The sequence below is a fragment of the Theropithecus gelada genome, chromosome 1 (assembly GCF_003255815.1).
Source record: "Theropithecus gelada isolate Dixy chromosome 1, Tgel_1.0, whole genome shotgun sequence".
Taxonomy (NCBI): domain Eukaryota; kingdom Metazoa; phylum Chordata; class Mammalia; order Primates; family Cercopithecidae; genus Theropithecus; species Theropithecus gelada.
Window position 1 is genome coordinate 181,510,417 of NC_037668.1, and position 14,492 is coordinate 181,524,908.

General features: G+C 39.8%; 1 protein-coding gene across 2 annotated transcripts in view; it reads right to left on the reverse strand.

Annotated features, from left to right (window-relative positions):
* The window catches only part of C1H1orf21 (chromosome 1 C1orf21 homolog), a 248,253-nt gene that overhangs the window by 119,469 nt on the left and 114,292 nt on the right, over positions 1-14,492 (reverse strand). For both annotated transcript variants that reach the window (XM_025400666.1, XM_025400662.1), the window contains one exon: positions 3,792-3,886. In XM_025400666.1, coding sequence (XP_025256451.1) covers positions 3,792-3,886 — 95 coding nt within the window. The remainder of the gene's footprint in view (positions 1-3,791; positions 3,887-14,492) is intronic.

Consider the following 14,492-nt stretch of genomic DNA (forward strand, 5'->3'; position numbering starts at 1 on the left):
TTTCCACATGAATGTTCTACAGTTCCTAAAGCTCTGCTTATTCAAAACCAACCTCTATTTTCACATAGTACCCTGAATTGTGGTAATTTAGGTCACATGCCTGCTATCTGCTATCAGAAAGTGGGTTCCCAAGGGAGGTTTATGTCTCATGTGCTTTTGTGTCTCCCAAATAATCTGACTGCCTAAGAATCTGGTAGTAACAGGTGAAGTTCTGTTACTGCACTTATTACACTGTCGTATGATCCACGGCTTAACTTTTTCTTCTGTGTACTATACTTTGAGTTTCTTAAGGATTAACAGGAATAAATAATGAATGAATGGATGGATACCTTATGTTTTCCTCAAACACAATCTTCCTGCTGATTTCACCATATCATTATGGTCACTACTTATTCTCACCACCACCAACCCATCATCTTTCCAGCAGGTCTAAATCTTGGCATTACCATTATCTCCTGATTCACTCGTCGTCTTTAATATCCAATGAGCTGTCAAATCTTGTTGCTTCTACTTTTGCAACCTTATCCAAATCTTTTTCTACTCTCCCTGCCAACACCTTGGTTCAGACTTACTGCCTCTTGAAAAAATTATTGTGACAGGTCTCCCATTTTGGCTTCCCAACCAAATCTATATTACACCAGCTGTTGCCACATAAACTTTCCTGAATTATAATCCCATCCTGCCAATCCCCAGTTTTTGAACACTCAAAGCCTCCATTTAATCCACCGCATTAATTTTAGGCCTCTCAGTTGGACATTAAGGCTCTATACATTAGCCCATCTACGTTTTGATTCTAATCTCCCACTGCTCCCCTACTGACAATTACTCCTCTTCTCTGCTATTCCCCAACCAAAAGGACTATGTGCTTTTTATTAAATATATCTTATGTTTTCCACCTGTTACTTCTGCTTGGGCACTTGTCCCCCATTCCATACTTTGAGGCCCATCGTAAATGTCAGCTTTTTCATGAAGTAGGTCCTGATACCCCAATCGACGAGCTCTCTGCCTCCTTTGAATAGCTGCAGCTCTTTTTGTTTCTTTCTTCAAGTTCAATCTCACCTTGTTTTACTTATAGTCATTCTGTACGTACCTTGTCCACTGCAAGCACCCTGAGGATCAGTGGTTTCCTTGTTTATCTATTTCTCTGCAGAGTATAGTGCAAAGGCACTCTCTTTGCAAGAGGCAATCAAATATTTGTTGAACTGAATGAAATTATACTGTAAGCTCCTTGAGGACTATGACTTTAAGCACTCTGTGTCTCTCAAAACTTAGTGAGTGTTTTGTACATAATAGGTACTAAATGAATACTAAATGAATAAGTATTCATTTAGAAATCTCTCACCAATTAACATAAAGGAAAAAAGAAAGAAACCTGCTTTTAACATTCTTTATTCTTTCTTTTTGTTTTGTATGATGATGCCTAACTCTTACAGGTGCTTATCATGTGCTAAGCACTGAACTCAGGCTTACGACTATCACCTCATGTAATACTCACAACAGGACTGTGAGGCACTGTTTTTTCCTCATGTGATGGGTGGGAGGTTTACAGAAATAAAGAACTTGATCCCACAGTGTGCAAGTGGCAGAGCTGAGCCTGGAACACTGAGTCCTCACCATCATGCCATACTTCCTTGGTTGTGTTTGCTGAGCCCCTTCAATGCAATAGTTTGAGTTTAAATAAACTTTTAAAAAACACTTTAACCTACATCTTAATATCATTCTTTGAAACGTAAGAACTTCTTGACACTTATTTTAAAGAGTGTTTTTTATTTAAAAAAAACAAAGAATTGTTAAATCTACTTTATCCATCTTCCAATGTTAAGCTTCAAGTTTAGGAGGCTATTAGTACTTTTTCAAATGATGTGTATGGTCCATACTTGATTATGTACCCCAAAGGATGGAGTAGTTAACAAAGACAACAAATTACCAAATAACTGAACAGTCACTTAATTTTGGAAAACAGTCTAGAAATTTCAGGATCAAAGATAGCTATTTATTCCCCATTCCCCATGCAGACCTTTACACACTTCTCTATTGGGAGCCTGGACTCTGGCTGGCTGGCAGAGCAAAGGGGCAAGGTTTGTCACAGATAATCCACAAATAAATCAGAATGACCAAAAAATTTTCTCTTTTCAAATCTCTATTCAGTCTGCTTCTGACCACAATGCTGAAAAAGAATACACCAAGCACCAAGTAGTTGAAAGATTGCAAAACTGAGAGAGAAGGAAAAAAGTTATACTGGTCCTAAATACGACGAAAGCACACTGAAAAAACTCGCAAACTATACAAGGTGTTTCTTCTTTGGTTCTAGAGACATAAGCATGTGAAGCAGAGACACACATTAGTAGATTCAAGGAGAAACCACTGCCAGACTACTCAGAAGTACCTCTCTAGCCTCTACAGTAAATGTTATTATTAGGATGAGATTGATAACTCAAGCTGAAACTATATCAAGCAAGGACAAACTCTGTTGTTTAGCAAAATAAAGTAGAAAAATGACTACTAATATTTCAATACTCAGGTCTTCGATTTATCCATTCAAAACAAAACAAACACTACGTAGACAGTCTGGTAATATTAACTTTCAGTATTTTGTCATAGCTACTTTCCTGGATTTAAGTGTTAATGTTAAAATACATTATCACTCTAGATATGATGAATCTCTGTGTCTTAAGTGATATTTAAAATCCAAATCCCATTTATGAAGCAAAACTTCAATATCTAGGTATATTTTCATTCCTTGAAAATGATCTAAAATGTTCACTTGTTGATACTTCAGTATTTCAAGTTATAGATCATATGTTCAGAAAAGAATTAGGGAAAAGAATCAGCCTTCAATATTCACAAATGTGTAATGGAAAATGACAGCCCTAAACACTCCTGTGCACTGCTTAATATTTTGCCAAATTCCTCTGCTGTAGCAGAAGTTATTAAAACAAAAACAAAGCACATCATTAAAAATTGAGTTTAAGTCAAGTGAAAGTATTATATGACATTGCAAGCTTCTTAAAAATACATTTTAACTCAATCATGAAAAAAGCAAATATAAGTAATCCAAAAATAAAATATAAACAACAAAAACAATTTTGCTCCAATACAACTGAGTAAATACATATTCTTAACAATTTGTAATCACTTGTAAGAAATCATCTATGTTATAATTAGCTAAATGGTTTTATAGATATGGGATGTTAAGATGGAATGTGTATGCTGATTCCTACTCAAAAAAGGGATTCCTAACTTCCTGTTTCAGATCATCACAATTCTCACATAAACTCAAAACCCACAATATCTTTAATATTGTGACTGTGAAGGACTGACTCTCTGAAGAAAGACTTACCTTGAAGTAAGTTGCTTTTACTTTGAAAATGACCTTCGATTCCTTTGAAAAGCAACTTTGTCAACATTACATGTCTAGAATAATGAAACAACCATTCATCCTGATTTGGATATGCGTTAAAAGAAGTAGAAAAAAAACAAAACTAAAACAATCCTCCCCTCACAAACCTCAATCCTACTTCATTATTTTTCCCTTAAATTTAGCTATTTTAAAACACTAATAGTTTTGATATATTTTCCCTGGAGCATTCCCCATCAAGATTAAAGAAGGGCTTATTCAGAGACAAACAGGATACAGGAGTAATGGTGCAGCTTCCAGGCAAGCTATAAATAGCTGCAGCATTTTCAAGAAATCTTGTGCCAGTGTGTAAGTGCAGTTAAAACATGCAGTGCAGATTTTATTACAATGGTGTCACTAAAATTCATGGTTAAGTGAGAAAGTCAATTCTTACCAAGTTTTCTTGGTTCCTGGCTGCTATTTTCTGCTCTTCTTCTGCCCCATTTTTCATGTATTTGACCTCTTCCACTGGTTTGATCCTATACTCATCTGAGTGTCAAAAAAAGAAAACACATTTTATAATTTTTTTCCCCAACAGTAGAAAAGTGTCAGTCAGAAAATACCAATAGCGTAATTTGCTAGACTCTTTCACCTGTGGCCTTCATATGTGGTTCATTTGGAATAATCTGGAAGAAGCTTTACCAGGCACATTAGATCTTTTTATGAGGCCCTCTCCTCTGTCTGCTGGAAAAAGCTCAGCATCACGAATGCAGCTAATCAAAGTGTCAATTCTGGTCCTTCCACAGACAGCAAATGTTGCAGAGGAAACAGGATACTCTATCTCTAAAGACTTTTGGAAATGTACGTTACACTAGGACATATCACAGAATTGTCTGATAAGATTCAAGAGAATATGCTTATTTTTCTTCAAGAGAGTATTAGTCCAAAATGCCTGGGCCAGCAATTTTCAGTGATATATTCATTCTTTAATTTCTCTTTTGTAAAAACAGAATAAGACTAAAGAGTTATATTGATAAATAGAAGCAACTGAAGAATTGAGACGTTTCTGTGATTCCTATATTAAATTTTAGCAGTCTACAATTATTTCACATTACATATATATCTTTTGTATATATATTTCATATATATATAATGTGTACACTTTAATTCAATCTCTCTGTAAAGTCATATGCATGAAGAGCTATTATACTTAACAGATGAAATGGGTAGGTATATCACTCAAGGCTGGAGAGTATAGTAGGATGTGGATGGGATCTAGCCTCTGCAACAGCCAGAGAGAGAACACAGATCCCAGTATTAATATACATGATAGAACAAACTCAGGAAAACTTGCAGCTTAAGTTCTCCAGAATAGTGACCACTATGATGACATTTCCATCAGATTCCTGTCAACAGGAAATGACTTGAGCACATTAAAGTCAAAAATAAGTGTGACTCTGAATCACTCTTAACCCAACTTGTGGGAAACATCACAGAAATTGTGAAATTAGAAAATATCATCAACCAACAAACTGACGATTGTCTGGCATATGGCATGGAGTAATGTCTAACTATAGGGGCCACCTGAAAGACAGCTGTCTATCACTAAGAGCGTTTATATTTCAGTTCAGAAAGTTGCAATATATTTTCTTATTAACTATGATTAAATAGGTATAAAGACTATATTCTTCTATATAATTTCTTGTCTTAGTATCTATAACACCACTTTCTAATATAGTTTCAGGTTTCCTCATCATATTACCCCTTAACACACAACTCCCAAAGATGTTCGTTATAGTAATATTTCTGCAAGTAATTATGCTGTTCAAATGTTTCTCAAAATTATCATTCTTAAGAATGTAATACATTTGCATGAATCTGAATAAAGACTTCATGTTCACTGCTAAGCCAACTGTCTTTTCCATCTGACAATTTAGAGTTATTATTGATTTTATTTTTTTGTAAAGATATTAGAAAGACTAGTGTGAGGTTCAGTAATGAGCTCTTTAGGAATACCAGGTCCTAAATGTATTAACAAGTTAATCAACAGATTCTGATCCACAATTACAACACACAAGAATTTTACATACCAACGTGGTAATTTGAAGAGACAAAAATGAATGTAAATTAATAATACTGACAAATTTGATGAAGGATTATTTACTGAGAATTTGGAAAACCAATCGTTAATTAAAAAAGAGAAGACACTGACAAATTTGCCCCCAATACAATTACACAGAGATAAAAATAAAAGTTAAAAAAAAAAAAGGTAAAAATGGGCCTCCCTAACTTCAGTTTGGGACATTAATATTTATAAATCCTGGCAGACTGAGATAATTACTATTAATAACCTTTTTTTTTTTTTTTTTTTGACAGAGTTTCATTCTACCGTCCAGGCTGGAGTGCGATGGCATGATCTCGGCTCACTGCAACCTCCGCTTCCCGGGTTCAAGCGATTCTCCTGCCTCAGCCTCTCAACTAGCTGGGATTACAAGCGCCTGCTACCACGCCTGGCTAATTTTTTGTATTTTCAGTAGAGATGGATTTTACCATGTTGGCCAGGGTGGTCTCGAACTCCTGACCTCAGGTGATCCACCCACCTCAGCCTCCCAAGGTGCTGAGATTATAGGCGTGAACCATCACGCCCGGCCTACTATTAATAACCTTTAACTGAACTAAATTGTGACTTAATTGCTAATGGTGAGTTTCTAATTATTTAAATACACAGAATACTGATATATATATATACACACACACACACACACACATATATACACATACACACACACACATATACGTATCACAAATGGATTCTATGATTTTGTCTGTAGGATGGGGAAGAGGGTAACATTTTCGGACCTAAGGAGAACCTTCAGAAAGACCCAGATGGCCCCTTGTCCATTGCTTGGTGAAGGTTTCTCCTAGGAAGGAGATGCCCTTGCCTTGTCCACAGTCCTCTCTCATCCGCCAAGCCACAGACTAGTGCAGACATACTCTGAGCAGCCTAGCAACATTCAGTCTTCATTTTCTTATCCCTCCAGGCAGCACAACTAAATTGAAGGTAGTGGACAAACTATTACTATTTTTCCAATATGTTTCTCCAATGAAATGGAAAAGCTACTGGCTACATGACTTTCAAAGCAGCATTATTCTAAACACAGGCCATTTTTTAAATCAAGACAGAATCCCCACCAATTTAGACAGAAGATAGGCTTTAACATGTCATTAACAACGCTGGCTGGCTAGCCAACGTGGTGTTAGAGGATACAAAGGAAGAGAAAACAAACAGCCACGACTACAAAGCCAGACCTATCATTATTACTTACACAACACACCGCACAAAATCCATCATGGTATAAAACAAAAATAGCTGGGCAAGACCCTTCAATAGGCCACAATTTGTACAAAGCAAATATTTAAAAATGGTCTGTCACATTCTCAAAGGCTGGTGCCGGGAAGGAAGATGTCCATCTGGAAACAGACGTCTCATCAGCAAATGCACCACACATTCCCAAGGCAAGGCAGCCATCAGGAACATCCTACCTCACCAATCCGCCTCTCAGCAAATGAAGGAAGCATTTTGGATTATGACAGTAAAACAATCACTACCAAAATTCAGTTTTCCTTTTGTTGAAGACATGGGGGATTAATGTGAGATTTTAGGTTCCCTTTATCAGAGCCCACAATGGAGGAAATGTGGACAGCCACTGTTACAGCCAGAGGGTCCTGGCAGCGGAACAACATGCCGACTCGAGGTAGAGCAGGGAGACACAGGACCTGTCTTCCTTCCACTCCCCCCAGCTCCCTTGCACCTGTTCACAATTTTTCTTTTCTTCCTGTTGATCTTGTCAGGTGGCTTATTAAAATGCACGTCGGGAACAGTAGGCTGACTCCTGTTCCCTGCATGTAAACAGTTGCAGGCTGTGCTAGTCAAAATAGATGTGGGGTAAAAGCAACGCCTGGGTGATATTTTTAGCATTTTATGCCTCAGATTACATCCAAGAGGGGCTGGGATTGTTTGGTGGCACTGATCAAAAGAAGACTAGGTGAGAAGGTGTCAGAGTAGATTCAAATTTTCATCATTTTAGAAAACTGTAAGATCCCTTCTGATCTCAAACAGGAGTGGGTACAGGCTGCTTCTGCTGTTTTTCCTCCTTCATAGATGAACATGTACATCTATGAACATTTTTAACTTTTTAATAATCCTGACGTGCCAAACTCATTCCAGCAACCATTTCTCTAGTTGATTCCTTTAAAAGTCAGTTCTATTAATTATAATGATCTTCTCTCTGCAAAGCTTAGAAGGAACGGGGTGTGGCCCACGAGTTCTAGTTTTGTAGCTAGTGATAAATAGGTCAGAATCTAACATCTTTATTGGGTTGAACACAAGTTTGTTGGAGGGAAATTAAAAGCAGAGAAGAGTGAAGGCATCAATCACTTCAGCATAGCTAACTATGGTTTACTTCTACACTGTCCTCATCTGGAAGGTGTACACTCATTACAGTCTGAGTACCTATGTGCTGGGCTCTGCAGTAACCGATGCAGGGATGTGGAGGAGAGGGGTTGGAGGACTGCAGAGAGGGCCCAAGGAAAACCAGCTGTCTTGAGGGGAAGACTAATGCTCTGAGAGCCCATCTTCTACTTGACTGACCACAGATAATGAGGGCTGACTCTAAATTTGGAATAAACTTACACACAAAAATTCAGCTGAAGGACCTCATATACCACTATCAATTAAGGACCTCATATACCACTATCAATTCCCTGAGTCGGGCAGTCCCTGAACAATAACTACTGTCCTTACTAGTAGAAAGCGATTTAGTCAGTTCCAATGTAACAGTCATTATTGAGTAACTTTTAGGGTAGTTATAAACTTCCTAACAAGAAGCTTTGGTACACTTAGTATAAAATATTCTCAGTTCCTTCCAGAACTCACTTCAAATTAACCTAATAAAGGCAAACATTTCAAAATAAGATTGCTTGATACATCTTTTTTTCTTTTCGTTTTTTAGACAGTGTCTTACCCTGTCACCCAGGTTGGAGTGCAATGGCACGATCACGGCTCACTACAACCTCCATATCCCAGGCTCAAGTGATCCTCCCACCTCAGCATCCTGAGTAGCTGGGACCACAGGTGTGCACCATCCTGCCTGCCTAATTTTTTTATTTTTTGTAGAGGCAGGATTTCACCATGTTGGCCAGGCTGGTCTCAAACTTCTGGACTCAAGCAATCCTCCCACCTCAGCCTCCCAAAGTGCTGGAATTACAGGTGTAAGCCATCATGCCCGGCCACATTAAATTCTAGTAATCTACAAATATGATGTGTTAAAAGTAACAAGCAGGAAAATTATGTCTTTAGACTTTAAGTTTGTAGAAACTAAACATGAATGGTGTCTGACCACTGTATCTCTACTAGGGGAAGTATAAAGACTGTACATATGTGTACACATCCCTTATGATACTTCACAATCCAAAAATGTTAATGTCACTAAGACAGCAATTCTCATATGCCTTTTGTATCCTTATCACTACTGAAACCTAATGCTTATTTACATTTAAACCAGAGATAAACAAACCAACAAACAAACAGAGATGAAAAGCCCTGTGGTGATGCTTATTGTTGCCTTGGTAGTTGCTACGGTTTGAATGTTGATGTTCCTTCCAAAATTCATGTTGAATTTAATTCCCATGATGATGGTATTGAGAGGTGGGGCCTTTGGAAGGTGATGAAGTCATGAGGGTTCCACCCTTATGAACGGGATTACAGTCCCTTGTAAAAGGCCTTGCAGGAGTGAATTTAGCCTGCTTGCCTTCCACCTTCTGCATGTGAAAGCACAAGCAGGCTCTCATCCGATACAAAATGCTGGCACTTTGGTCTTGGACATCCCAGCCTCTAAAGCCGTGAAAAATAAATTTTCATTGTTTGCAAATTACCCAGTGTGTGGTGTTTTGTTACAGCAGCACAAATGAACTAACATGGTGGTGTAAGACTCATCTCAGTGCAGCCTCACTAATAAAGGGTATTATCATTTTGTAAAATATGTAATAAATTGAAGGATGAAAATGGTATCTAATTTTTATTTTTGTTTAATGTTTTAAAATTTACTAGTGACACTGGATACTTTTCCTATGTGTTGATCATTTATTTGTACTTCTTTATTTGTGAAGTGTCTCTTCATATCCTTTGCCCTTTTTTTCTTATTAGAGGTGCGGCGTTTTTCTTATTGACTCCTGTGAGCTCCCACAAATCACACCATTTTATGGGTACACTTCTGGCCCAAAAAGTTCTGAACAAAAATACCCTTGATTTTACTCCAGACATAAAGATGAAAGAAATATCTGCTTTCTGTCCTTGAGTCAAGTGCTGGGCACTATCACTTGCTGTCCTTTCTGTGTTTCTTCTTTACTTCAACAATATTTATAAAGCACCTACTGTGTGCCAGAGACGACACTCAGCCCTGGGGTTATGTCTAGGAAAGGAAGCAGTCAGTTCCTGTTCTAAAGGAGTTAATGGCCAGTAGGAGAGGATGTAAGAAAATAAGAAAGCAGTGTGTACAGTTTTTATGGCCATGGAAAGCACATGTGAGGGTGGTGGTTATAAGATTAGAAAGGAGAGACCCCTAACCAAGGTTAGGCAGAGTCTTGGAGGACGTGACATATCTCAGTGGAGTCCTGAGGAACACAGCTCCTATGTGTGGGAAGGAGCTTTTGGGCAAGGGGTCAGTGTGTTCCAAAGCCAAAGGGAACACGGCAAATGGGAGGAACGGCAAGTCGTGCAACATGGCAAACATGTAGAATTCCAGGGGTTAAGACAGGTGTAACGAGAAAAGGCTGAGAGGGCTACGGGAACCGAAGACCTTATATGAGCCTTACTAAGGAGTCAGGCTCCATTCTGAAGGTGATATGGCCTCCCCAGCCAGTGTCCAGGCACTGAAGCTGCCATTAATAGTTTAAGCCTCTTTCCTCTGGCCTGTCCTCAAGCATCTCCTCTGGAGAGACTCCTAACCAGCTTAATCCAGGGTTTTCTGCCTCTCTCTGAAAAACAGCAAAGGTGGAATTGATTAATACATCCTGAGATGGACCAGTCTGTTGAGGCAGGTGAGGAAGAACACATGGGGAAGACTAGGAAGGAGCCAGAGAAAGACACGAGTCTCAAGAGGGCAGAATCCTTATCCCGGGTCAGCTGCCAGGGGGCTGGGGGTATGAGGCTTAAGATGCAACATATCCCAGGGCCTTGTTTCCTGCCTCCTCCAACAGACATGCCTTCCCCTGCAGACCGGGAGGCATCACTGTCCTCAGAATGAGGCGCCGTCTTGACTTATCCTAGGGGAAAAAGAGAATGCCACTGCTCCTTCTCCTTCAACTGTCACTGAAACAGCACACCAGTGAATTACAATGAACACAGCACTGGCTTCAAAAGGCCTTTCTCTTCTGCACCTGGCTCTGTGACTTCCCAGCTGTGTGCTGTGGAGATTGAGTATAGACCTTTCTGGGTGAACTGAATGAGTAGAGATGTGTATGCACAGGATGATATGGTCTCTTAGCAATCCTAGGGTCTTGCCCGTGTTTTTGAGAAGACAAGATGAAAGGCGCCCTCAGCTGCAAAGAGGAAAGGATGACCTTAGGGTTCAGAGGTTCTATAAGAAGGATCAAAATGATAAAGCTTCTGTCATGACAGCACCTTTAATAATTAAGAGGTCCAGGACCTGCAGGCCCCATTTCTGAATCATTTAATCATTCCCGAGGCCAGACAACACATTTCCTTCATTCATCTGGGGTTCATTATTCAGTGACCAAGGAACTATTATCCAGTTATTAAGGACCCTGGAACATTCATCTTCTGACAAGCTCTGACAAAAGACATACAATTAGGCCGGGCGCGGTGGCTCAAGCCTGTAATCCCAGCACTTTGGGAGGCCGAGGCGGGTGGATCACGAGGTCAGGAGATCGAGACTATCCTGGCTAACATGGTGAAACCCCGTCTCTACTAAAAATACAAAAAATTAGCCGGGCACGGTGGCGGGCGCCTGTAGTCCCAGCTACTTGGGAGGCTGAGGCGGGAGAATGGCGTGAACCCGGGAGGCGGAGCTTGCAGTGAGCCGAGATCACGCCACTGCACTCCAGCCTGGGAGACACAGTGAGACTCCGTCTCAAAAAAAAAAAAAAAAAAAAAAAAAAGACATACAACCAGATCCAAACCCAGCCTGGACTCTTTTAGGAAGGTGCGCTGCAAACCAAGGCTCTCCATAGGAGGAGGGGGCTTAACACCTGTGCTGTACAGTAATCATTCCCAATCAAGGAACAGAATGAGTGGCCAAGGATTTGAAGCCGCTTCCAGAAAGGGAAGACACACATGGTTGTTCTGAGAGACATTTGTCTAATTTCTCAAGAGCCCTTCTCTGACTCTCCTAGCGGTGCTCATTTTCCACCCACTGAAGAACTGCTGGGACTCTTGAAGTCTCAGGTCAGCTAAATCCTCTCAACTATTCCTAGCAGGATTCCTGTTATCCTCGATAACCACTCAGGATAAAAGGCTCTCCTAGCCAGCTATCCTCTCCCCTGCTTTGACTTAATCATCGTGTCTACCCTACGAGGCTAGTATCATGACTCTCTTTTATAGTTGCAGAGAGATTTGTCCCTGGTTGGTGAGTCACAGGGTAGTGCTGGGCTCAAATCCAAGTTAATCTGAGTCTAGAGACAGGCTCTTAACTACCAAGTCAGTTTTTTTTTTTCCTACCACAAAGCACAAGAAATAATTTTTTCAGGAGATGATGTAGGAATAAAGTATAAATGGATTCAGAAAGAATGTGGACACATTTCCAAATCACATTCCTTTGTAAATCACAGACAGATGAGTAAAAGTTAGAGTACATCTAGCCTTCATGGATAACATCAGAAAAACTACCATACCCTCTCTTGTCACGTCTTTGGGCCTTTATCAGTGGGAGAATACCAGCCCTGTGCTACTTAAGTTAGGAATTAATGTGACATCCAAAGTAAATGCTGTGAAATCTTGTGTTGAAATGATGATTTGATCACCACTGCATCAACAAGGAGAAAACTGAAGTTTTTCTCCAATATATGGTAATGAATGCAATGTCTTTACAACTTATCTTCAAGTAACTTCATTTTAAGGCCTGCTGATATTCTACTAGAACTTTGATATATATTTTCAGCATTAAGGCCAAGCAATAAAAACAAGGATCTCTTCCTTCACTAAAGTGAACAGGAGCAGAAAGGGGAAGAGGAGGAGGAGAAAGAAGAGGAGGAGGAGGCAGAAGAGGAGGAGGAGGAGGAGGATGAGAAATGAGAGCTATCATTTATAGAGCCCTTTCAATGTTCTGGATGTAGTTCTGAAAGTTTCACATATGACCCATTTAATGCTGACAACAGCTTTATGAAGTAGAACCATTAATGTCTCCATCATAAAGAAAAGGAAACTAAGGCACAGTTATCTAGCTGTACATCTACAGAGTGGTGGGACTGGGCCAGGCCTTGAACCCAGTGGTCTGATTCAGAGCCCATGCTCTTACTAATGTTCCCCACAAATGGGTAGTGAAGTAAATTTCTGATAAAATGAAAAGTTCTCTTTGTATACTGATATCCATTACAAAACCTGCAGGACTACAGCACTTCACAAAATGTATCATTTCCACAAACAACGATGTTCTTTTTCAGGGTAAACTATATTGCAATAATAGCAAATATGAAAAGATACTAATACAATATCTCACATGCCCTCCTTTGTATATGAAATCAATGAAACTCCACCATCATCAGGAGGACCTAAAACATGAGTTGTTTTTCCAGGGCTGGGAATAAATTTCTGCTGACTCATCTGTAGTTACTTCTTCACTGCCATCGAGACTGACGGTCATGGATTTGCAGGATGGCTGTTGGGATTAGGAAATTATATGACCATTCCCAAAACTCTTCTTCATTTGTGTGACTGCCTTCTGAACATTTAACAATTTGGCCAAAGGTGAGAGAGAGAGAGAGAGAGAGAGAGAGAGAACGCATAGACATATACACACATAGATGCATGGCTTAAGGAAGAAATATATCTTAATCATCTTTATGTGCATCTGACTTAATTCCTTTAATTGGATTTTGTCTTCAGTGAATTTCGGTGAATGAAAAATTCTTAGAAAATAACCATCACAGAGAAAAGCATTAGCCTTTGAGCATCCCAGGCCCCCACCCCCAAGCCACCTGGCGAGGAGAGCTGCGTCTGGCCAGATGGGCTAGTGCGCTTTTGTGATGCAGATTGGGAAGGGGTGAGGAGGTTAGTGGGAGAATTGTGTCGGTCTGGATTGACACCGGAAAGAGCAAAGCTAATGAGAAGCATAGAACAGATACAGCCAGGCGCAGAAAGCCCAGAGTAGGCTGAGCAGGAGGGAAAGTTTTGTAGAAGATGAGAGAGATGAGAGATTTTTGAGGTAGTTAAAAGAAGACAGACAGACAAAAAGTCATCAGAGTGGCAGAGAGCTATACATTCTTGGAGGAGGAGTAGATTTCAGAATGTTGTGCTGTGGTTTATGAATGAGATTATTCAGTATAAATTTAAATTGGTTTTCAGTGATATTTGGTGCTTCTTTTCATACGTCTCTGGGCTGAGGCTGGCTTCCAGGAGGCCTGACTTTATCTGGGTTATACAATTTTAGAAAGAATTCAGTGGCTGCAAAATCATTAATGAAATAGGAAGAAACTGGACAGAGTCATTTTCAGCTCAAGTAATTCTCTCGTATGAGCACTGCCAATGAATTTTTAAAATGGAAAAACATATCTGAAATATCTTGTGATAAAATTACATCATTTCTCTCCTTATAAAAAGTATTCACGACTTGACTTTCCGCTGCAGATCTCCCAGAGTCAGTGCTCATATTCATGAAGGAAGCCCCCTGAGAGCTGGCGGGAGCACCCACTCACACGCGTGCACGCGGGGAGGCAGCAGGCAATCCCTCTCCTTCTTTCCTTCTCACCGTCTGCACCTTTTCTCACAAGAGCTTCATCCACATAAAACAAAAGATCATTTCCAGCTGATACGAATCACCAACTTTGTTTCCCCTCAGAGACTAAAGTGTGTTCTGACAGCAACAAAGAATAGCTCTTTAGGAATAATGTCTGGGTGAGTGGGGAAAACGCATGCTCCATG